This window comes from Oncorhynchus nerka, linkage group LG2 (assembly GCF_034236695.1).
Source record: "Oncorhynchus nerka isolate Pitt River linkage group LG2, Oner_Uvic_2.0, whole genome shotgun sequence".
Taxonomy (NCBI): domain Eukaryota; kingdom Metazoa; phylum Chordata; class Actinopteri; order Salmoniformes; family Salmonidae; genus Oncorhynchus; species Oncorhynchus nerka.
This window is the reverse complement of record NC_088397.1, coordinates 46,575,728-46,601,193: the sequence shown is the minus strand read 5'-3', so window position 1 is coordinate 46,601,193 and position 25,466 is coordinate 46,575,728. Positions and strand designations below refer to the sequence as shown.

The following is a 25,466-nucleotide window of genomic DNA, read 5'->3' as shown; positions in this document are numbered from 1 at the left end:
AGAGGATGAGATATGTGCTCACCAGTATCTTGGGGATGGAGTGCATGGGTTCCTGCTCCTTAGGCACAATGCGGATGTAGAAGATAGCAGGGAAGATGAAGATCAGACAGGGGGCAGATGTGGCACCTGGAGGAGGAAGAGGATGGAGGAAGGGTGGAGGGTGAAGAACAGGGCTACAGTTTACACTTCTAGGTTTAATCTGTGCAACTAACCGATGAAGCCGAAGATTCCCAGGATGTTGGGGGCGAAGATGACCAACATGTTGATGAAGGAGAGTAGAGTGACGGCAATGGCCACGTGACGAAGCCAGTTAAACGACTTACTGGCGAAGAACATCTGATTCAGAGCCCTCCGCACCTGAGGGGATAGATAGAGAGTGAGAGAGATGGAGAGGGGCAGAGAGAGGAGGGAGGGCGGGAGCGATAAGGAGGGGAAAGGCACTAAATTAAAGGAATCTGTGAGCTGCTCTCAGAAACAACAGGGGTCATTCAACTTCAAATGAGCATCTCAATTCAGCAAGCCACGACACCAATAATTTCAGATTAAGACATGAGGAATCCAAATGATTGGTGAAAGCCGCCCCCCCCCGCGCAGACCCCACGCCAATCCCACCCCAACGACTAGTATACAATATCAGTTCTCTGTCTTTTAGAGGAGGAAAGAGTATATAGTGGAGGGGGGTGTAACTTACTGGGAAGAGCACAATGGGGACGGTCAGTGTGACAGCGGTGAGGACAGCCAATCGCACGCACAGGATCAGCGTGTCATAAGGGTCGATCCTGCTGTATGTGTGCAGCAGCTCTGTCTCAGTTTTACCTGTAAAGGTAACGTCAGGGGGAACGTCAAGAGGTGCAGTATTATACACTAAAACCCCAGACTAAGCCGTACTTGTGTTGACGGAGACATTGATGTCTGCCGTTCCTCATTTAAACGCATAATCCAACGTGTCACAAGGTATTGGGGCGGCAGGGTAGCCTAGTGGTTAGAGCATTGGACTAGTAATCGAAAGGTTTCAAGTTCAAATCCCTGAGCTGACAAGGTACAAAATCTGTCGTTCTGCCCCTGAACAGGCAGTTAACCCACTGTTCCTAGGCTGTCATTGAAAATAAGAATTTGTTCTTAACTGACTTGCCTAGTAAAATAAAGGTTAAAATAAAAAAATAAAAAATAAAACCATAATAGTAGTGTAGTGTGCAGTACTACATAATGACCACAAGGGAGAGTTATGCTCCTACTTCCAATAGACTGAGGCAACTGGCTGCAAACAAGTGTTTGGGTAATAATAATATACTATTGTAATTTCCATTCAACAAAACTGACATTGCAACTATTCAATATGTTCATGAGGGCACAGGGGAGTATCCCGAAAGGATAGAATGTTTCTGTTCAATACACAGTGCGGCATTCATTTTGTATCTTATGCATGCTAGCTTGTTGCAAGTCAGATTTTAGTTTCGAAACACTGTCGCTTTGCAACTCCACCCATTCAAAATACTTGATAGGTTTCCATCTAGATATTCAACCCACGTTAGACTACCTTCCGAGGAGAACCTCCCCGGGTTTTCGAACGTAACGTGAGAAGCCTGGGCCTCCGGAGGCTACAGCACACCTAATCATGAGTACGGTATATTTCAGGCAGAGGAAAGGGCATGGGGTAGTGAAGTGAAAGTGCTCACCGTAAAAGGTCAGGTAGCCGAAGAGAGCAGCCAGGAAGTACATGGTGTACATCACCAGGATCGAGAGGTTGGAGACGTGCTGCATCCTCCTCTGAGTAGGGCTGGATAACACACACACACACACACACACACACACACACACACACACACACAGGTTAACGTCACAGCCAGCACTGACAATCCAACGGCTCAGTTGGTGCTCGCAACAAGGTCTTGACGGGTTTGAATCCCACATGGGGCCGCATATACTATATACACGCGTGTCATGCCATTCCATTCGCTCCACCCGTTATTACGAGCCGTCCTCCCCTCGGCAGCCTCCTGTGATACACGCGGGAGCCTATGAGCAGAGGTTTCGTGCTGACATTAGGGAGGAACTGTGTGGAGAAAGACGGCGCAGGGCAGGAAACGGCAGGCATACTCACTTGCGGAGCTCAGTGTAGATAGGCAGAACCTCAGGATGACACACAAAGGCAAAGGCCAGGATGGGGATGGTGTACGCGGTCTGTAAAGGAAACGCACGCAAACGCCCAGTGTTACCATAGACCACTGACCTACCTCAGAGGGGCCGCTCATTGACTCATCTACTCGACTTACATGGCCTGCACCTTTGCAGTACATAGGTGAGCAAAGGCCGCGTTTAAAGTAGTACCCTATTCCCTATGTAGTGCACTACTTTTGACCAGCTATGGTCAAAAGTACTTTACAACGCAGGGAATGGGGTGCCATTTGGGACACAGGCAAAGTGAACGAGGGTAATGGTGAAACATTGGGCCTCGAGTCTGGTGTGCTGTACCTGAGAGTTCATGGTGAACATACGGGCACCGCAGTGGGAGTCATCCATCTCATGTACCAGACCATTATCATGGGTAGCATGGTTGTCAGTGATGTTTAGGTGAATGTCGAGGTGAGACACTGTGTGATTGGCTGCCGAGAACTCCTCGAAGGGACAGGGGATCTGAAACTTCTTATAGATCACCTGCAGGGAGAGCGAGGAAGAGGAAGGAGAGAGAGGAGGAGGATGATGAGAGAGAGGGAGAACGAGAGAGAGGTAGGATACACGTTAAGCAATGCAGCAACAGGTCTCAGAGATCAGTGTCATATGAAGAAACAGGAGGACTGGGACGAGAAAGATGGGGAAAGAAGGAGGGAAGGAGAGATGAGGAGGGAAGGAGAGGGAGTATCACGGAGCCCAGAAAAGCCATTTCACAGTAGATTAGAGTGAGTCAGTCTCTAAGGACTTTGGTTGAGCTCTTTCCCTTTGATGTGTTTACTGCCATCAACACAAAACATTCCCATTCATATATGAAATACCTATGAAATAGATACAGGGAGAGTGGAACCGATAAGGAGATCTGAGTGACAAATCACATAAACCTTCATCCACAGATGATGTGAACTGACTTTTTAAATAGTTCCTGTATATAAACTCAGCAAAAAAAGAAACATCCCTTTTTCAGGACCCTGTCTTTCAAAGAAAATTAGTAAAAATCCAAAAAACTTCACAGATCTTCATTGGAAAGGGTTTAAACACAGTTTCCCATGCTTGTTCAATGAACCATAAACAATTAATGAACATGCACCTGTGGAACGGTCATTAAGACACTAACAGCTTTGTGTCGACCCTCCCACTCGGTCTTTCTCTTTGCTCTTGTTTTCCTGATTAGGATGTCGGTGGGTGGAGCCGGGAGGGTCGTCAGCGATATGGGACACATCTGGGCCCGGGTGTGTCCCAGGATAAATACACCTCTTCCCCATTCATTGAGGAGACTCTTTGGTTGTGGCATGGTTTTTGTGACAGTTTTGTTTGTTTGTTTGTTTGCTTGCTTGGGCACCTTTCAACACCCCTCATGATCACATTAAAGCATGCAACCACTCACTTACACTACTGACAACACACACCAATGTTAATTGTATTTACGTTACTTCAGTTAACAAATATATTTTTTGTTATTCCTAATCTCCACGTTGTCTCCCTTTTTGTTACGGACTTCGAGCCGGTTCGTGACAGCTTACAGACGGTAGGCCATTAAGGTCACAGTTATGAAAACTCAGGACATTAAAGAGGCCTTTCTACTGACTCTGAAAAACACCAAAAGAAACATGCCCGGGGTCTCTGCTCATCAGCGTGAATGTGCCTTAGGCATGCTGCAAGTAGACATGAGGACTGCAGATGTGTCCAGGGCAATACATTGCAATGTCTGTAATGTGAGACGCCTTAGACAGCGCTACAGGGAGACAGGACGGACAGCTGATCATCCTCGCAGTGGCAGACCACGTGTAACAACACCTGCACAGGATCGGTACATCCGAACATCACACCTGCGGGACAGGTACAGGATGGCAACAACTGCCCGAGTTAAACCAGGAACACACAATTCCTCCATCAGTGCTCAGACGGTCCGCAATAGGCTGAGAGAAGCTGGACTGAGGGCTTGTAGGCCTGTTGTAAGGCAGGTCCTCACCAGACATCACCGGCAACAACGTCGCCTATGGGCACAAACCCACCGTCGCTGGACCAGACAGGACTGGCAAAAAGTGCCACGGGGTTGTCCCACCAGGGGTGATGGTCGGATTCGCATTTATTGAATGAATGAGCGTCAAACCAAGGCATGTCCTCTGAAGCGGGATCGAATTGGAGGTGTAGGGTCCGTCATGGTCTGGGGCGGTGTCACAGCCTCAACGGACTGAGCTTGTTGTCATTGCAGGCAATCTCAACGCTGTGCGTTACAGGGAAGACATCCTCCTCCCTCATGTGTTACCCTTCCTGCAGGCTCATCCTGACATAACCCTCCAGTATGACAATGCCACCTGCCATACTGCCTGTTCTGTGCATGATTTCCTGCAAGACAGGAATGTCAGTGTTCTGCCATGGCCAGCAAAGAGCCCAGATCTCAATCCCATTGAGCACGTCTGGGACCTGTTGGATCAGAGGGTGAGGGCTAGGGCCATTCCCCCAAGAAATGTCTGGGAACATGCACGTGCCTTGGTGGAAGAGTGGGGTAGCATCTCACAGCAAGAACTGGCAAATCTGGTGCAGTCCATGAGGAGATGCACTCCAGTACTTAATGCAGCTGGTGGCCACACCAGATACTGACTTACTTTTGATTTTACCCCCCTTTGTCCAGGGACACATTTCTGTTAGTCACATGTCTGTGGAACTTGTTCAGTTCATGTCTCAGTTGTTGTTATGTTTATACAAATATTTACACATGTTAAGTTTGCTGAAAATAAACACAGTTGACAGTGAGGGGACGTTTCTTTTTTTTGCTGAGTTTAGTATGCATACTTTGTGTATTTCATATTTCTTGCTCTTAGTTCTCGTGTGCCTTTTTCTAGTAATACGTTGCCATTGATTATTGTACTGTTGCGTTTTGAGAAAGGCATATCACTGGACTTGTGCACATGGCATAACAAAAATGACACTTAACAAGATGAACTTAACGAATGGAGAGAGAGGGGATGGAGAAGACGCAAACGTACCGCACTGAGGAAGAAGACCATGCAGCTAAGGGAGAAACCACTGGTGTAGCCCAGGTAGCCTGTAGAGCACAAAACAATGACAAATGTTATATTAGAAACAATGGAGTAGAATTGTGAGTTCATTGCCGTTCAACCCACATCTGACTCCTGGAGTTGCAATTTACAGGGAGGTTTTCTACAGTGTTATATGGAGATGGGTGATCACACTAGAATTGGAGAAAGGCCACTGCCGATTACATGTCTTTAACATGGACATGAATACCAGTGTAGACTGAAAGGAGGGGATTGATGTGCTTAATTTCTTGAAAATAAATCAGTGTGATGCAGGTGCATGGAGCCACCATAATTGTCAGTGCATGCAATGTGTGTGTGATGCATGGTCTTATGTGTTAGTGTTGTCTTTTGCTTGTCTACTCCATGTTTCTGAGCTCCATGGAGGTATGAAGATAATTGGGCCTCTGACATTTCCACGTCAGCACCAATACCAGGACAGGAGAGAGGGAGCGGTGTGAGGGTCTGATAGGCTGCTGTGTTACACGACCCATGAGTGTTGGCAATGCTGTCAGGACCTCCACATGTCAATGGGAACCTTATCACACCCCTCTATTCCTCCATCTCATAATTTAAATCACATACACTACCGTTCAAAAGTTTGGGGTCACTTAGAAATGTCCTTGTTTTTGAAAGAAAAGCACATTTTGTCCATTGAAATTACATCAAATTGTTCATAAATACAGTGTAGACATTGTTAATGTTGTAAATGACTATTGTAGCTGGAAGGCGTAGGCGTACAGAGGCCCATTATCAGCAACCATCACTCCTGTGTTCCAATGGCACGTTGTGTTAGCTAATCCAAGTTTATCATTTAGCTAACACAACGTGCCATTGGAACACAGGAGTGATGGTTGCTGATAATGGGCCTCTGTAGCTGGAAGGCGTAGGCGTACAATAGTCATTTACAACATTAACAATGTCTACACTGTATTTCTGAACAATTTGATATTTTAATGGACAAAAACATTTTTTGCTTTTCTTTAAAAAACAAGGACATTTCTATGTGACCCCAAACTTTTGAACGGTAGTGTACATTAATACAGTACAAGTTAAAAGTTGACACACCTCAAAGGTTTTTATTTATTTAGAATATTTTCTACATTGTAGAATAGTAGTGAAGACATGAAACTATGAAATAACACATCTGGAATCATGTAGTAACCAACAACAAAAAAAGTGTTCAACAAATCAAAATATATTTTATATTTGAGATTCTTCAAAGTAGCCACCATTTGCCTTAATGACAGCTTTGCACACTCTTGCCATTCTCTCAACTGACTTCACCTGGAATGCTTTTCCAACAGTCTTGAAGGAGTTCCCACATATGCTGAGCACTTGTTGGCTGCTTTTCCTTCACTCTGCGGTCCAACTCATCCCAAACCATCTCAATTGGGTTGAGGTCGGGTGATTGTGGAGGCCAGGTCATCTGATGAAGCACTCATGACTCTCCTTCTTGGTCAAATAGCCTTTACACAGCCTGGAGGTGTGTTGGGTCATTGTCCTGTTGAAAAACAAATGATAGTCCCACTAAGCGCAAACCAGATGAGATGGCGTATCGCTGCAGAATTCTGTGGTATCCATGCTGGTTAAGTGTGCCTTGATTTGTAAATAAATCACAGACAGTGTCACCGACAAAGTCTCTTCTTCTTATTAGTGTCCTTTAGTAGTGGCTTCTTTGCAGGAATTCGACCATGAAGGCCTGATTCACACAGTGTCCTCTGAACAGTTGATGTTGAGATGTCTGCTACTTGAACTCTGTGAAGCATTTATTTGGGCTGCAATTTCTGAGGCTGGTAACTCTAATGAACTTTTGGACAGCCGTGTGTGTACTTTTGTAGTGGTGGTTCAGTGATTAGTAACCTTGCCGGAGACCTTAAGACCTTAGCTCCCAGAGCATAATGGCTTGGTTTTAGCTCTGTTAAGTCAAACAGTATTGAGTTGTAACAAACCTGTGTTTACACCTGGTTGGTCACACATACAAGGTTGATGTTATTTTGAGGGAAAACAAAGAGGTTAGAGGAGAGGAGAAGAGGTGCAACTTACCGAGCTGCTTCATCAGGGCCAATGGTAGGATAACGCCAATAGAGACCATGACCACCAAGTAGTTCCCATTCAAGTACCACAAACTAGTGAGAGAACAGAGAGAGTGAAAATAAGACAGAGGAGAGAGGTTACTTACAGCAGGGATTTTCAAACTGAGGTCCACAGGGTAGGGGGGGGTAGGAATATATTTTTTATTAATAATATCGCTAGCTGCAACAAAATACCACTCTGGATACTGTTTTTATGTCTCCAGGTCCAGTATGAAGGAAGTTAGAGGTAGTTTCACGAGCCAATGATAGCTAGCATTAGCGTAATGACAGTTTACAGCAGGGTTCCCCAACTGGCGGCCCACAGTTGATTTTATTTGCACCCCAGTTCTCTTTTTATTTTGTTGTTGTGGGACATAAGACTAAAAACACCAGCAAATCAGCTCCAAGTGAGTTTAATTTTGGAAATCTGTTCCAAAGTATTCCCACGCATAGAGAGATATGTGATCATATACAAATGTAAGCAAGGTTTGAAGTTACTATGTTTTAGTCATTAAAACCTATCCAAACCAAAAAAAAACATGGGTAGATGGCAGCATTCGCACAAAACTGAAAGTGGATACCACCGCAAAACGTTAGTACAGAGACAAAGTGAAGTCACAATTCAATGGCTCGGACACGACTCCAGACAATCACGGATTATAAAGTGAAAACCAGCCATGTCGCGGACACCGACGTCTTGCTCCCGGACAAGCTAAACGACTTCTTCGCTTGCTTCCTAGGGAAACACAGTGCCGCTGACCTGGGCCACCACAGCTCTCGTGGACTTTGAGCTCTCATTCTCAAAATCAAATCAAATCAAATTTTATTTGTCACATACACATGGTTAGCAGATGTTAATGCGAGTGTAGCGAAATGCTTGTGCTTCTAGTTCCGACAATGCAGTGATAACCAACAAGTAATCTAACTAACAATTCTAAAACTACTGTCTTATACACAGTGTAAGGGGATAAAGAATATGTACATAAGGATATATGAGTGAGTGATGGTACAGAGCAGCATACAGTAGATGGTATCGAGTACAGTATATACATATGAGATGAGTATGTAGACAAAGTAAACAAAGTGGCATAGTTAAAGTGGCTAGTGATACATGTATTACATAAGGATGCAGTCGATGATGTAGAGTACAGTATATACGTATGCATATGAGATGAATAATGTAGGGTAAGTAACATTATATAAGGTAGCATTGTTTAAAGTGGCTAGTGATATATTTACATCATTTCCCATCAATTCCCATTATTAAAGTGGCTGGAGTTGGGTCAGTGTCAATGACAGTGTGTTGGCAGCAGCCACTCAATGGTGGCTGTTTAACAGTCTGATAGCCTTGAGATAGAAGCTGTTTTTCAGTCTCTCAGTCCCAGCTTTGATGCACCTGTACTGACCTCGCCTTCTGGATGATAGCGGGGTGAACAGGCAGTGGTTCGGGTGGTTGATGTCCTTGATGATCTTTATGGCCTTCCTGTAACATCGGGTGGTGTAGGTGTCCTGGAGGGCAGGTAGTTTTCCCCGGTGATGCGTTGTGCAGACCTCACTACCCTCTGGAGAGCCTTACGGTTGAGGCGGAGCAGTTGCCGTACCAGGCGGTGATACAGCCCGCCAGGATGCTCTCGATTGTGCATCTGTAGAAGTTTGTGAGTGCTTTTGGTGACAAGCCGAATTTCTTCAGCCTCCTGAGGTTGAAGAGGCGCTGCTGCGCCTTCTTCACGACGCTGTCAGTGTGAGTGGACCAATTCAGTTTGTCTGTGATGTGTATGCCGAGGAACTTAAAACTTGCTACCCTCTCCACTACTGTTCCATCGATGTGGATAGGGGGTGTTCCCTCTGCTGTTTCCTGAAGTCCACAATCATCTCCTTAGTTTTGTTGACGTTGAGTGTGAGGTTATTTTCCTGACACCACACTCCGAGGGCCCTCACCTCCTCCCTGTAGGCCGTCTCGTCGTTGTTGGTAATCAAGCCTACCACTGTTGTGTCGTCCGCAAACTTGATGATTGAGTTGGAGGCGTGCGTGGCCACGCAGTCGTGGGTGAACAGGGAGTACAGGAGAGGGCTCAGAACGCACCCTTGTGGGGCCCCGTGTTGAGGATCAGCGGGGAGGAGATGTTGTTGCCTACCCTCACCACCTGGGGGCGGCCCGTCAGGAAGTCCAGTACCCAGTTGCACAGGGCGGGGTCGAGACCCAGGGTCTCGAGCTTGATGACGAGCTTGGAGGGTACTATGGTGTTGAATGCCGAGCTGTAGTCGATGAACAGCATTCTCACATAGGTATTCCTCTTGTCCAGGTGGGTTAGGGCAGTGTGCAGTGTGGTTGAGATTGCATCGTCTGTGGACCTATTTGGGCGGTAAGCAAATTGGAGTGGGTCTAGGGTGTCAGGTAGGGTGGAGGTGATATGGTCCTTGACTAGTCTCTCAAAGCACTTCATGATGACGGAAGTGAGTGCTACGAGGCGTCGTTTAGCTCAGTTACCTTAGCTTTCTTGGGAACAGGAACAATGGTGGCCCTCTTGAAGCATGTGGGAACAGCAGACTGGTATAGGGATTGACTGAATATGTCCGTAAACACACCGGCCAGCTGGTCTGCGCATGCTCTGAGGGCGCGGCTGGGGATGCCGTCTGGGCCTGCAGCCTTGCGAGGGTTAACACGTTTAAATGTCTTACTCACCTCGGCTGCAGTGAAGGAGAGACCGCATGTTTTCGTTGCAGGCCGTGTCAGTGGCACTGTATTGTCCTCAAAGCGGGCAAAAAAGTTATTTAGTCTGCCTGGGAGCAAGACATCCTGGTCCGTGACTGGGCTGGGTTTCTTCTTGTAGTCCGTGATTGACTGTAGACCCTGCCACATGCCTCTTGTGTCTGAGCCATTGAATTGAGATTCCACTTTGTCCCTGTACTGACGCTTAGCTTGTTTAATAGCCTTGCGGAGGGAATAGCTGCATTGTTTATATTCGGACATGTTACCAGACACCTTGCCCTGATTAAAAGCAGTGGTTCGCGCTTTCAGTTTCACGCGAATGCTGCCATCAATCCACGGTTTCTGGTTTGGGAATGTTTTTATCGTTGCTATGGGAACGACATCTTCGACGCACGTTCTAATGAACTCGCACACCGATCAGCGTATTCGTCAATATTTTCATCTGACGCAATACGAAACATGTCCCAGTCCACGTGATGGAAGCAGTCTTGGAGTGTGGAGTCAGCTTGGTCTGACCAGCGTTGGACAGACCTCAGCGTGGGAGCCTCTTGTTTAAGTTTCTGCCTGTAGGCAGGGATCAACAAAATGGAGTCGTGGTCAGCTTTTCCGAAAGGGGGCGGGGCAGGGCCTTATATGCGTCGCGGAAGTTAGAGTAACAATGATCCAAGGTTTTACCACCCCTGGTTGCGCAATCGATATGCTGATAAAATTTAGGGAGTCTTGTTTTCAGATTAGCTTTGTTAAAATCCCCAGCTACAATGAATGCAGCCTCCGGATAAATGGTTTCCAGTTTGCAAAGAGTTAAATAAAGTTTGTTCAGAGCCATCGATGTGTCTGCTTGGGGGGGATATATACGGCTGTGATTATAATCGAAGAGAATTCTCTTGGAAGATAATGCGGTCTACATTTGATTGTGAGGAATTCTAAATCAGGTGAACAGAAGGATTTGAGTTCCTGTATGTTTCCTTCATCACACCATGTCTTGTTAGTCATGAGGCATACGCCCCGCCGCTCTTCTTACCAGAAAGATGTTTGTTTCTGTCGGCGCGATGCGTGGAGAAACCCGTTGGCTGCACCGCATCGGATAGCGTCTTCCCAGTAAGCCATGTTTCCGTGAAGCAGAGAACATTGCAGTCTCTGATGTCCCTCTGGAATGCTACCCTTGCTCGGATTTCATCAACCTTGTTGTCAAGAGACTGGACATTGGCAAGAAGAATGCTGGGGAGTGGTGCGCGATGTGCCCTTGTCCGGAGTCTGACCAGAAGACCGCTACGTTTCCCTCTTTTTCGGAGTCGTTTTCTTGGGTCGCTGCATGCGATCCATTCCGTTGTCCTGTTTGTAAGGCAGAACACAGGATCCGCGTCGCGGAAAACATATTCTTGGTCGTACTGATGGTGAGTTGACGCTGATCTTATATTCAGTAGTTCTTCTCGACTGTATGTAATGAAACCTAAGATGACCTGGGGTACTAATGTAAGAAATAACACGTAAAAAAACAAAAAACTGCATAGTTTCCTAGGAACGCGAAGCGAGGCGGCCATCTCTGTCGGCGCCGGAAGTTACTCCGTGGCCGATGTGAGTAAGACATTTAAGCATGTTAACCCTCACAATGCTGCTAAATCTCTCCCTATCCCAGCCTGCTGTCCCAACTTGCTTCAAGATCGCCACCATTATTCCTGTACCCAAGAAAGTGAAGGTAACTGTACTAAATTTCCCATAACACTCACTTCTGTCATCATGAAATGCTTTGAGAGGCTAGCTAAGGATCATATCACCTCCATATCACCTCTACCCGACACCTTAGTCCTACTGCAATTTGCAAACCGCCCCAATAGATCCACGGATGACGCAATTGCCATCGCACTGCACACTACCCTATCCCATCTGGGATAATCAATTTTAGAATAAGACTGGGGTCTGAATTCTTTCCGAAGGCATTATATATATACAGAAGGAAAGTACTCAGACCCCTTGACTTTTCCACATTTTGTTACATTACAGCCATATTCTAAAATTGATTACATTTATATTATCCCTCAATCTACACACAATATCCCATAATGGCAAAGCGAAAACAGGCGTAGAATTTTTTGCAAATGTATTTTTTTTTTTAAAGAGAGAGACCTGATCTCCCCAAATACAGGTGTGCCAAGCTTGTAGTGTCATACCCAAGAAGACTCAAGGCTGTGATCGCTGCCAAAGGTGCTTCAACAAAGTACTGAGAAAATGGTCTGAATACTTATGTATTCAGTTTTATAGTACATTTATTTGTGGAAAATATTCCATAACCTGTTTATACTTTGTCATTATGGGATATTGTGTGTAAAGCTGTAAAGTCAAGGGGTCTGAATACTTTCTGAATGCTCTGTATGGACAGTACATGGATAAAATATATATTTATACTCGTCCTAATATTTCTATATTCCTTAATTCCATTCTTTTACTTTTTAGATGTGTTTATTTTTAGATATTACTACACTGTTGGAGCTAGGAACAAGCTTTTTGCAACATCTGCAACAACATCTACTAAATATGTGTACGCAACCAATAAAATTGGGTTTGTTTGGTCTTTTTGCGGTCAATTTGCAGTCTACAAATGATTTGCAATTATGTTCCGGCCCCCTACTTCAGGAAACAAAACGGTGCGTGGCTGAATCTAGTTGATGATCCCTGGTCTACTTGAACAGTTAGCATGCTAGCTGTTCCTGTTCATCCGACTCTGGGGAAGTAGATAAATAGGGCTAATTACAGGGTTTTTTCTGTATAGAAAATTGTTCTGCGGGCCATCTTAGTGGTCATTTTCGGAATAGAAAAACAATTTCAGTGTCAACGACCAAAATCAGATTGAAAGCATACAAAAGATTTTGAACTAATATATATATATACTGTATATTTAAACAATACCATCTTTGACAACTATCAATCAAATCAAAACTAGACAGTCAGGGAGAAATTGGGCATTCAAGGCACATGCCCATTAACCAACTGCAAAATTGTCTATTAGCTCCATGCCAAACTGTGTAGAATTGCTGGAAATGAGCTTCAAAACTGAAACATTTTATCTATGCTGCCAAGATATCTTTCAAGCAAATAGACTATGGGGACTGTGGGGAGGTCAAAATAATGAAACTGTAAACCAAATCTATTCATTTAAAAAAACGTTGATTCCTTTACTTTCCATTATCATTCATCTGATGACGGCATGTGCTGACTGGTCGGCTGAGTCGCTGCCAGTCAGAATAACAGTCTGCTCTGTCCTGTTCTGTGAGAGCCATAGAAACAGCCTTGATTTACAGTAGAACGCCTGTAGAGCTTATTGGGGAAATATGTCCATTTCTAACCGTTGTTGCTGCGAGACGTTGCTCTTTTCATCTGGCACGCGGGTCTAAGCCACTCTCTTATGTACGGCTACTGATTTATGTTGACGTTTACAGTTCCAATAAGGGTGGCATATAGGGACCTAAACAGCACTGAGGTTGAACTTCTCAATAAGTGAGAATCGCCCTGTTCCCACGCCATCCCGCTTGCTCTTTTGGCAGCTATCTCTCTCCTCATATCTGTGTCCCTCTAGTAACCCCCCAACCAAAATACCCTCAAGTACTAACTACCCCTCCAACCCAAACACACTTCACTTCAACCTCCCCAGTCCCACACACCCACCCCCCTCCCCTGACCCAAACATACTTTCCTTCCACAGGGCCTTGGCCTGAGCAGTGCTCCAGTACGTGTGAGGAGCAGGTCTGGGCTGGGAGATGCTATTCTTAGCCTGACTCCCCCTCCATCCCTTTCCCTCCCTTCAGCCAAACACTGGCTAGGCCCCTCTACAGGCATCTCCAATACAGTATATGGGAAACACACGTCCTCTCATCAAAACTGTGATTTGCCTCTCATAAAAAATGTAATTGGATTCGAGGGTCCTAAATAGCCATAAACAGTACATACTGTACCTATAACGGTCTGCATGTGTTCACATGTGCACTTCATGCATTTGTGCACGTCACCAGGCATTGAGATGTGCTACATGTCGCATGCTCAGTGTTGAGAATGTTGGCTACAGGGTTTACCCCATGGTCGGATCACATGGTGGCTTGGGACAGGTTGAGTGCCACTTGCTGTTTACGCTGGGCTCAGTCTGAGACAACCATTCCTGAAATCGAATTGACTTTTAATTGGTCTATGTGAAACACCTCAGGCCTGATTGGCCATGTCCTGCTGCTGCCACTTTGCTGCGAACAAGCTACTGTAGTTACATTAGCACCACGGTGAAATCAGTGGCAGGGCGGCTAAGTGGTACACCAAAATACAATCACAGTCTGACACGCTTTCCAGCGAGAGGGTCTTTGAGCCCTTGTATCCTACAACCTGGGTATGAGAGGCTCTTTCAGACATATAGGCTCCAGGTTAAGCTGCTACGGCTGTTATTCTTAACCCTCTCTGCGAGCAAGACCACACAACAGACAGGGCTGTCTGGTCCACGGCCTACAATGGGCTTAATGCACTTCGTTACAGATCAGGGTCTAGGGGGCCCTGGACCCTACGTCAGTCCCATGTGTGATCCACCTGTCCATCTCCCTCTCTGTCTCACTCTGAGTGTTGCAGATTCACAACACCTCATTTCACCAATAGCGTTCAACAGTGATATTCATCTTCTACATACAGCATTCTATTCCCTGTATTCAAACCCTCTCCTCTATCCAGCTGCCAATTACCGATTGTACTGCTCTTCCTTAGCATGTAGCCCTCTACCCATTCAACTCCTGAAACTCCTATTAGCTGTGTTGTGCTTGCTTCTAAATCAAATTTAATGTATTTTTTTAAAGCCAGCCGTTCTCACTAAGTGTTTTACAGATACCCAGCCTAGAACCCCAAAGAGCAAGCAATGCAGAGGCAGAAGCACAGTGGCTAGGTGGCACAGTGGCTAGGAAGAAACCTAGAGAGGAACCAGGTTCTGAGGGGTCCTCACAAGGATAGTAAAACAAGGATAATTCAGACAAGTGGAAACATTTCACGGGTCCCCAAAAGGAAAAAGGCTATTTTAGGCTTAGGGGTTAGGGTTACAATTAAGGTTAGGTTTAGGGTTTTGAGGTTAAGGTTAGGGAAAATAGGATTTTGAATGGGAATCAATTGCTTGGTCCACACAAGGATAGTAAAACAAATGTGTGTGTGTGAATCCAGCCGTCAGACACACTGTATGAATCACTGTAAACCCAACTCTATTTAAAGAGCCCGAGGCCATAAACAAACCCCTACCAACCTTTGCGGGAAAACTGGTGCGTGCGCACGGAAAAGACTAAAAAGACCAGTTTTCCTGCAAAGGTTGGTATTTAGACATTTCGAAATTGACTGGAAAGTGTGCGTATCTCCACGCAAATCTCAGACCACGCTTAAGCATAACTACTAGTGGTTGAGCAACTGTATTGCAAGCAAATATTGTTCTTTTGGGTGAAACGGGGGGTGGTGTTTGATGCACAGGAATCATAATAATGGTATGCTAATAAAAACATTCAAGCGTAGACCTAATGATAAAACAAATGCATTTCCCATTGGTAAGAAGATCACATAGCAGCATGTCTCCTATACATTTGACTTTTATTGCACAGGCCTAAATCATAATCATATTGCAGGGCATGTCTCTCTTTTCTGACAAGTATTAGGCTACCATTTTTCAATCGCTCATTGAACAGACAACCATGCATGACAGTAAATAGACGGTAGCCTATGACAGTATGCGGTAGGCTACAGTATTGCTGTGCGATAGGATGCATGACATAGCCTGTTTAATCTCAGAGCCTATACCAAGGCAGGAGATAGAAACACAATCATGTATTGATAAACAAAATGTTGATACGCACACTTTCCCGTCAATTTCAAAATGTCTAAATACCAACCTCTGCGGGAAAACGTGCAAAGTTGAGTGTTTTCTGTGCGCAAGCACGCACCTTTGATTAATGAAACCAGAAAACTGAATGTTACAAAAGTACCCACTGCTGGCCATTGGACAGAGAGAGAGAGAGAGAGTGAGTCTATAGAACCTCTGTAAGTGGGTGGATGTCTGGGCGTCGAGAGCCTTATTCATGTCATGTTTGGGCCTGGGCTGACAATACATTGAGTGTGGCCTCTTGAGGTTGGCCAACTGTCAGCTGTCACATGAGCGTGTGTGTGCGTGAGCCAGCATACTGCTGGTCCTACCCCCAACACACACACACACGTCACAATTTGAATCTGTCACACCCCTCCTCATCAACACAAAGGGTGCTGACAGGCCTTCAAAGAGCTCTAAAATCCCTATGGAGAAATCTCTGCACTCTCCCAGAAATGAAACACACACGCATAACTGCAACTCTGAAACACTTAGCTACAGGACACAAATAAACACAGACAGGAGGCAGAACATCAGGCCGGATGACAAACAGGGTTCAGACCCAGAGCAGAGAGAACGGATGGTGAAGTCGTCTCAACACCATTGTGATTTAATATGAGTCCATTTTACTGCTCTTCTAGCTGCACATGTATTTCATGTATTCAACTCCCCCGTGTCAACTATAACCAGTGTGCTTTGATGCAGGGCTGAGCCCTTTGGACAGACTAACAGAGAAGGAAGTTGTGGAATGACGTTTCCTAGAGCAGCCTGCCTGGCTGGCTGGTTGGGTAGAGCAGGACAGGGCTCAGCTCTCAGCACTCCCTGTCCTCTCCGGTCTAGTCCAGAGTTTGTTTTTAGATCCGGTCAGGGGGAGTAGCAGAGCAGGAATCCCGTTCTTACCGCCAGAGACTGCAGTTGTGCCCCAACACACCACCCCCATCACCACAATACTGCTGTTTGTAGCAGTTGTCACCTCAACCTGGCGGGTTGGACCGGGAGAAGAGGTGTGTGCTAGCCATTCCCCTTTGTTCTGTCTAGCCAATAGCAGACTCACGCCCCTGCCCCACCCCTCCCCTGGAATACTAGGCCAAGGCCACCAGGCCACTGTACACGGCATCAACCTCTGAGGACACCACCCCACAGCTCATGCCAGTTGATCCTGGGTAATGGTACAAGATCAGCTACCAGCTAAAGCTACACAAGGCAGAAAGGGCCGTCTCTAGGCAGTGGCCTACATCTGAACGTTCAGCAGAGCACAACGGTGTGGAACCGTTGCCTCTGACATGTAAAATAAGGAATCACATCGACTCTACTCATGCATTTTCTATGTGCAAACATTCGCCTACTAAACGTGGGACTGGAATGTAGAGAAATGTTCAGGTAGATCTAGTGGATAGACCAATGAGTACTCACTCAGCGGTGGGGTCCGCCCTACTGAAGGCCTGGATGACCAATGGGAACTCAGACTTGACGATGTACAGGTAGCTGGACATGGCTGTGAGGGAATAGAGACAGACAGAACTATGAGTGACACAGTCAGTAGCTAGGTTTCCATTCAACTGGCAACAGATTTTCATGCGAATATTGTTGGGGATAAAAGGCTGTGCGGGGTGACATATTGCACATTAAAATAACTTAATACAATTGAAATGGGATTCCATTGCAAACCAACTCTACTGATGGTTTGGTCCCAAAAAAATGATTTGGTCCCAGAAAATGCATATGTGCCAACTCTGGTCTTGGCGCGTGTGCTCTACCCAACAGCTGGCAGATACAGTGCGGGTAGGAGAGGCCTACAGGATGAGACTATTATGGACAAACGAGCGATAATATTTTTATTGGTCAAACGCCAGCAAAGCATCGATCGTCATGTCTCCGGAATAAGACCCCTCGACATTTATTGGAAAGGAGCATCAATCACCGCTTTCACTTTCACAACCTGGTAAAGTTAATCATAACTTAGTTCATCTGTAGCCTAATAAACTGTATGCTTTCCTGAGTCGTGGTGGGAGGACCACACAACATGTCATCTCATGATATGACGGTTATTATACCAATACTTGCGCATAAAGGCATTTCCATATCCATTTCTTGCGTTCTTAATTTTACAGACACAAAAAGATCCCACCTTATCTAGCGAGCGAGAAAGAAATACTTACAGATATCTAGAAAATAATACAGTGTGGAGAGTGGGTTTCAAAAGGCATTCGTTGTAAATAGATTTAGAACAATTGAAAGCTATTTATCAGGTCCCAAAACAAATCAAAGATTGGTGACATGGTTTCTGACTACTGCTGACTGTGTCTGTCGCAGCCAGGGATTTGCCCAAGTACGCACACACGCAGCCAGCCAGGCAGGCAGCCACTGCACTGTTCAGTGGTTGTTAGCAGTGTGAGGGAAGTCTAACCAATGCCAACACACCACCACATCCACGGCAGCAGCTGTTTGACTGTTTGACTTGCCTAGTTAAATAAAGGTTCAATAAAAAATATATATAATATATGCTGGACGGCTGGCTTTAGGTCCTAAAATACTCCCCTATATCATACAGAGAGACTAGAGATGGGGAGAGAGAGGGAGACAGACAAAGAGAGCTATTTCCCTCAAATGTCTACTGTCATGTTTCCCAGACCAGCATATTGAAACCATAAGGGTTAAGTTAGGGCTGTATTAGCACTATGTAAATATGGACTGGAGTATATAGGTGGGTAATGTGAAGGACTGCACTCCAAGTGGACAGTTTTAGGTGAATCGAACAGCCAGGAAGACGAGACAGTCTGCTGCTGAGCTTTGTGATTTATAATAGCACCATACACTCTACAAACACACAGAGATTTGTGTTGTGGGACACTAGACCAGTGACCACAGTGACTTCTCACCTCCGATGTTCTGCAGTGTGATGGCGATGCCAGCGGCCATCTTGCCTGGGGTGCCAAAGGCTCTGTAGCCAAGCTGTTCATAGGCTCGGATTCCTGGGAGAGAAAGTGGGTTGCGCAACATCATCATTACACAACTTTTACAGGGGGACACCCAGGTAGTAAGTTAAACAACACTTAGTTAGATAGTCAGTGTAGAATCTCCTGGTTTTTCATGCCGGGCCTCTATTTCCATGCTAGGCACCTACAGCTGAATATGAAGAACAATATATTAGGTTTTGTTAAACATCCTTAATGCTGGGCCATTGGGGAACTATTCACAGAATTACAGGGAAATACCAAATTAATCGAGACATGCTAACGCGGCAAATATGCAAGCCATTATATCTTTCTCCATCTGGCCCAATCCCTGTGACTTGACACTGCAGCGGCCCCCAATATGTAATACCATCATCTCCTCTCAATGGTTCAGCAACAGTGTGACCCATCCCTACGGGTTACAGTGTTGTTACACATGCACTATTGAAGCATGAGGTCAACTGAAGACGCGGGCCAGCTTACCCACAATGCCAGAGGATTTGAGCAGCAGGTGAATGGAATAGCAGGAGAGGACCGCCACAACAGTCAGAAGAAACCTGGAGGAAGGAGGGAAAGAAAGTACAGTTGAAGTCGGAAGTTCACATACACTTAGGTTGGAGTCATTAAAACGTGTTTTTCAACGACTCCACAAATCTCTTGTTAACAAACTATAGTTTTGGCAAGTCGGTTAGGACATCTACTTTGTGCATGACAGAAGTAATTTTTTCAACTATTTTTTACAGACAGATTATTTCACTGTATCACAATTCCGGTGGGTCAGAAGTTTACATACACTAAGTTGACTGTGCCTTTAAACAGCTTGGAGAATTCCAGAAAATTATGTCATGGCTTTAGAAGCTTCTGATAAGCTAATTGACATCATTTGATTCAATTGGAGGTGTACCTGGGGATGTATTTCAAGGCCTACCTTCAAACGCAGTCATCGGAAAATCTAAAGAAGTCAACCAAGACCTCAGAAGAAAAAAAATTGTAGACCTCCACAAGTCCGGTTCATCCTTGGGAGCAATTTCCAAACGCCTGAAGGTACCACGTTCATCTGTACAAACAATAGTATGCAAGTATAAACACCATGAGACCACGCAGCCTTCATATGCCCAGGAAGGAGATGTGTTCCGTCTCCTAGAGATGAATGTACTTTGGTGCGAAAAGTGCAAATCAATCCCAGAACAACAGCGAATTACCTTGTGAAGATGCTGGAGGAAATGGGTACAAAAGTATCTATATCCACAGTAAAACGAGTCCTATAACGATGTAATTGAAAGGCTGCTCAGCAAGGAAGAAGCCACTGCTCCAAAACCGCCATAAAAAAAGCCAGACTTCGGTTTGCAACTGCACATGGGGATAAAGATTGTACTTTTTGGAGAAATGTCTCTGGTCTGATGAAACAAAAATATTACTGTTTGGCCATAATGATCATTGTTATGTTTGGAGGAAAAAGGGGGACGCTTGCAAGCCGAAGAACACCATCCCAACCGTGAAGCACAGGGGTGGCAGCCTCATGTTGTGGGGGTGCTTTGCTGCAGGAGGGACTGCTGCACTTCACAAAATAGATGGCATCATGAGGAGGAAAATTATGTGGATATATTGAAGAAATGTCTCAAGACATCAGTCAGGAAGTTAAAGCTTGGTCGCAAATGGGTCTTCCAAATGGACAATGACCCCAAGCATACTTCCAAAGTTGTGGCAAAATGGCTTAAGGACAACAAAGTCAAGGTATTGAAGTGGCCATCACAATGCCCGGACCTCAATCCTATAGACATTTGATGGACAGAACTGAAAAAGTGTGTGTGAGCAACGAGGCCTACAAACCTAACTCAGTTACACCAGCGCTGTCAGGAGGAAATGTGCCAAAATTCACCCAACTTATTGTGGGAAGCTTGTAGAGGGCTACCCGAAACATTTGATCCAAGGTAAACAATTTAAAGGCAATTCTACCAAATACTAATTGAGTGTATGTAAACTTCTGACCCACTGGGAATGTGATGAAATAAATAAAAGCTGAAATAAATCACCCTCTACTATTATTCTGACATTTCACATTCTTAAAATAAAGTGGCAATCCTAACTGACCTAAGACAGGGAATTGTACTAGGATTAAATGTCAGGAACTGTGAAAAACTGAGTTAAAATGTATTTGGCTAAGGTGTATGTAAACTTCTGGCTTCAAATGTACATGATAAGACATGTCATTGCCTCATTTCAATGCAATAAAAGGAGGTTAGTTGAGCATAGCAACTAACAAGCTCAGAACTAGCTGTAGTAGTGAAGGCCTCAGCTCCTCTCTATCAATATGTAAGAGTAGCACACACACATTTCTATGACAAACCCTTGCACTTAGTGGCTTGACTTATAAAACCAAAATAAATTAGTTTGAGATTACTGCCTCAGTATAATTCCAAAAATAAACTTTCACTGAAAGGGCATTAATTGTATCCTGAAGGGAAAGTGAAATACACTAGCTAGAACAAATCCGACTGGCTGGTTAACTACCAACTGTAGCCATGTGATCTCAGGGCTCAAGCCCAGAGAGTTAATAAAGGCAAGTGCTTTCTCAGCAGACTCTGAATGTTATGAGAATGCTAATAATGTTGCCAACAGTCTGAGAAGATCATGTTGGACTAAGAACCCAGTAGCGAGGTGTGTGTGTGTGTGTGTGTGTGGGGGGAGGGGGGTAACAAAGGACATAACTCTCCTTCCAGCAATCATGGCCCAGTGTAATCTGAGAGAGAGCGTTTCCCCACAACCCATCTCCCTCTTAGACCCCTGTGCCCGAAAGGGAGACCAGAGAGTAGCTGCTGTCTGCCTACAGTAGCACTGACCCCTGAGGAAGGGAGCTGAACATTCCCCAGTCAGCATTCCTAGATGGTCAGAGGGCACTCCCAGTACCATCACCTTTCCCAGACCTCAGAGTCCGGCCCCTGCAGCCAGATGGAGGCCCCTAGACTACTGACCACAGTAGAGGTAAGGATCCTAGCACCTGGCCACAGTGTGGGCACATAGGTTGAGGCCTGACATTCCAGCACTCAAAAAATTGCTGTGTTGAGAACAACCCAATTTGAGTAAATATTGGACCAAACACACATTGAGTTATTTTGACCCAGCCAGTTGGGTCACAAACAACCCATTGTTTTCTTTAAGTTGGGTTGTTGATGCTGGGTTAATGAGCTATGATCCACTGGGTCATAGCAGAAGACTGGAGGTGTGGCTTAGTAGGGGTGTGGCATTTAGGTAGTTATTTTTGGCCACCAGTGAGTAAATGTAATTTTACTTTGTTAATAGTTTCTGTTGTATTGTTAGCAACGTTAAGGTTAAGCACTGACACATTAGTAGCTTTAATACATAAGAGTCGGGCAGTTATCCAGAGCCGTATGGGCGTTGTGCCGTCTAACCTGAACTGCCTGATGAAGGCCACCGGGAATAATTTGAAGTTAGTTTCAAGGCCCCCAATTTGGGTCATAATTCAGAAAGTGCAAAGATTCAGCCCTGTGTAACAAACTCTGTGTAATGATTACTCAGGGAGAAAAAGTGGTAGATTCACGCACAGAGCACGGCAGGTGTTTATTTTGCCTTCGCAGAAGGCAGGAATCGTGGTCACAGGCAGGCAATGGTTATACACAGGTAGGCAAACAGGCAGGTGAATCAAAACTAGGACCGAAGGTTATAACTGGTTCTCACAAACGAGCTAGAAAAAGGCTTGGTAGAGACAAAACTAACAATACCTCACAAAGGCACAAACAGAATGAACTGAACTAAATAAGGAGCTGAGAGACCAGGTGTGTAACTAACGCAGGTGAAATCAATGAACAAAAATGAAAGACAGGGCTACGTTCAAGAACACAATGAAACAGAACACAAGGTTGACTAAGAAAATAAATACAGAACCTTACAGTACCCCCCCCCCCCCCCCTCATTGGTCCCGAATGACACGAGGCAGAACTTTTTGCAGGGGAGGCGGAGCAGGATGTCTCTGGTAGAGAGCGACACACACTGTCCGGGGTGAAAGAGTGGCATATGTCAGCGGCGTCTGTCGGCAAAGCATTTCTGGGTATTAGAGGCTTCCTGCCGATGCCGGTGAGCGGTCTCCCATACCAGCTCACTACGCCGAAACCAGTCATCGACAGCTGGGACAGTACCAGGCTCCGGCTCCCAGGGTAACATGGGGGGTTGGTAACCAAATACACACTGAACGGAGTAAGGCTGAGCGATGAATGCATGGGTGAGCTCTGAGCGTATTCGGCCCAGGCCATATACCGACTCCAGTTGTGTGGAGAGGCAGAACATTGTTGGCGGAGGTACTTCCCTATTTCTTGGTTCAGGCGTTCTGTCTGCCCGTTGGTCTGGGGATGGTACCCGGAGGAGAGGCTGAAGGCGACCCCAGTCGATCACAGAAGTCTCACCACACCCGGGAGACAAACTGGGGCCCACTGTCAGAGATGATGTCTACCGGAATTCCATACAGATGGAACATAAACTCAGCCAATTCCATGGCGTTAAGTAAATGAGGAAGAGGAATCAGACACATTTTTTAAAAATGGTCTATGACAAGGATGGTGGTGTTACCAGAGGATTCAGGAATGTCTGTGATGAAGTCAACATCTATGTGGGACCAGGGTCTGAGGGATTGGCAAAGGTTGAAGTTTACCAGAAGGGAGATGACGAGGGCTTTTGTTTGGGTGCAGACTGGACAGGAGAGTACGTAATCCCTTACGCCGGATGCCAATGAGGACCACCAGAACTTACGGGCTAGAAGTTCAGTGGTTTGTGTAATGCACGGATGTCCTGACCCCAAGGACGTGCATCAGTTGGGGTCTAAGAGCTGCTGGTACGTAACTCTTCCCAGCTGGTGTCTCAGGAGGAGCCGGGTCTGAGGCTAGGGCTTCTTGTATGGCCGAGTGAACCTCCCACTGTACCGGTCTCATAATGCAAGAGGAAGGGGAAGAATGGGTGTAGGGTCTGAATTACTGGTCGAAAGGTCAAACTGTCAGGAGAGAGCATCAGCTTTTACGTTTTTCTTCCCAGGGATGTAAGTAACATGAAAATGGAAGCATGTGAAGAGAGCCCAGCAGGCTTGCCTGGAGTTCAACCTCTTGGCCCCTCTGATATATTCCAGATTACGATGATCTGTTAGGACGAGAAAAGGATGTTGTGCGCCCTCCAACCAGTGGTGCCACTCCTCGAGGGCAAGATTGATGGCGAGGAGTTCTCTGTTCCCCACATTGTAATTCCTCTCAGCGGAGGATAACTTCCTGGAGAAGGCGGCACAGGGATGTGATTTTGGAGGTGGTCCCATCCACTGAGGGCATGGCTCCTACTCCTACTTCGGAGGCATCCACCTCCAGGGTGAAAGGCCGGATCAGATTGGCGAAGGACAGGAGCTGAGGTGAAAAAATGTTTCAAGTTGTTGAAAGCAGGTCTTTTGGCTGGTAAGGGCAGTGAGGGGAGCGGCAGTAGAACTGAAGTTCCAAATGAACCGGTGAAAGTGGTTGGAGAACCCAATGAAATGTTTGAGTTCCTTAACGGTGGTGGTTTTGGGCCAGTTACTGACAGCGGTGACTTTGTTCTCATCCATGCTGACCCCTCCAGGTGTCAGTACGAAGATGAGGAAGTTTACCGAGGTTACATGGAAGGTGCTCTTTTCAGTCTTCACATAAAGGTTATGGTCAAGGAGCCGTTGAAGAAACTTTTGCACATGCTGTATGTGTTCCTTCAGGGAGTAGGAGTAAATCAGGATGTCATCAACGTAGACGATGAGAACGCTTGATGATATCCTGGAAAACCTTCTTCATAAAGGATTGGAAGATGGCGGGGGCGTTAGTAAGGACGTAGGGCATGACCAGGTATTTGTAGTGCCCTCGTGCAGTAATAGAGGCCGTCTTACATTCATCGCCTTCACGTATACGGACAAGGTTATATGCACTTTGCAGGTCGAGTTTTGTATAGATGTTGGAGTGGACCACTTGTTCAAGGGTCGCTGGGATCAGAGGAAGAGGGAAACGATTCTTGACCGTGACGTCATTCAGGGAACGAAAATCAATACATGGATGGAGACCACCGTCCTTTTTCCAACGAAGAAGAAGCTGGAGGCAGCCGGGGAAGAAGAATGAATGAAACCGTTTGAGTGATTCATCAATGTAGTTCTCCATTGCCTCATTTTCCGGCATAGATGGGGGGTGAACATGGCTCTTCGGTGGGGACACTACAAGGAGTAGGTCAACAGCACAGTCCACTGGGCAATGTGGTGGCAGAGTGGAAGCCTTGATTTTGCTGAAGACATTGCTGTACTGGGCGTATTCAGATGGTATGGTAGGTGGCACTGCAGAGGCAGAGTCCTCGATGGTGGTGGCTCTGCAGGGTATGCTGGGACAACTGGTGAAGCAGGTAGAAGACCAGGACAGTAGTTCACTTTGTTGCCACGAGATGGCAGGCTTGTGTCAACAAAGCCAGGGGTGTCCGAGGATGAGTGGCTGTTTGGGGGATGAGAGTTCCATGAGTTGAATGGTTTCGGTGTGGAAGACTCCAATCCGGAGGGTGACGCTCTGTGTCAGATGCGTAATGAGGCCAGTGCCCAATGGTTATCAATACTGGGATGGAGAATTGCTTCTGGGAGATATTTAGACATATGGACACTCCTACCTG

General features: G+C 45.8%; 1 protein-coding gene across 4 annotated transcripts in view; it reads right to left on the bottom strand.

The window, feature by feature from the left end:
* Positions 1 to 25,466, bottom strand: part of LOC115136143 (sodium-coupled neutral amino acid transporter 3-like) — a 71,109-nt gene that overhangs the window by 2,953 nt on the left and 42,690 nt on the right. For all 4 annotated transcript variants that reach the window (XM_065026864.1, XM_029671642.2, XM_029671651.2 and 1 more), the window contains 11 exons: positions 19,293 to 19,366; positions 18,735 to 18,827; positions 17,269 to 17,350; positions 7,257 to 7,339; positions 5,160 to 5,218; positions 2,473 to 2,655; positions 2,102 to 2,181; positions 1,677 to 1,777; positions 692 to 816; positions 213 to 357; positions 23 to 126 (listed from right to left, as the gene is read on the bottom strand). In XM_065026864.1, coding sequence (XP_064882936.1) covers positions 23 to 126; positions 213 to 357; positions 692 to 816; positions 1,677 to 1,777; positions 2,102 to 2,181; positions 2,473 to 2,655; positions 5,160 to 5,218; positions 7,257 to 7,339; positions 17,269 to 17,350; positions 18,735 to 18,827; positions 19,293 to 19,366 — 1,129 coding nt within the window. The remainder of the gene's footprint in view (positions 1 to 22; positions 127 to 212; positions 358 to 691; positions 817 to 1,676; positions 1,778 to 2,101; positions 2,182 to 2,472; positions 2,656 to 5,159; positions 5,219 to 7,256; positions 7,340 to 17,268; positions 17,351 to 18,734; positions 18,828 to 19,292; positions 19,367 to 25,466) is intronic.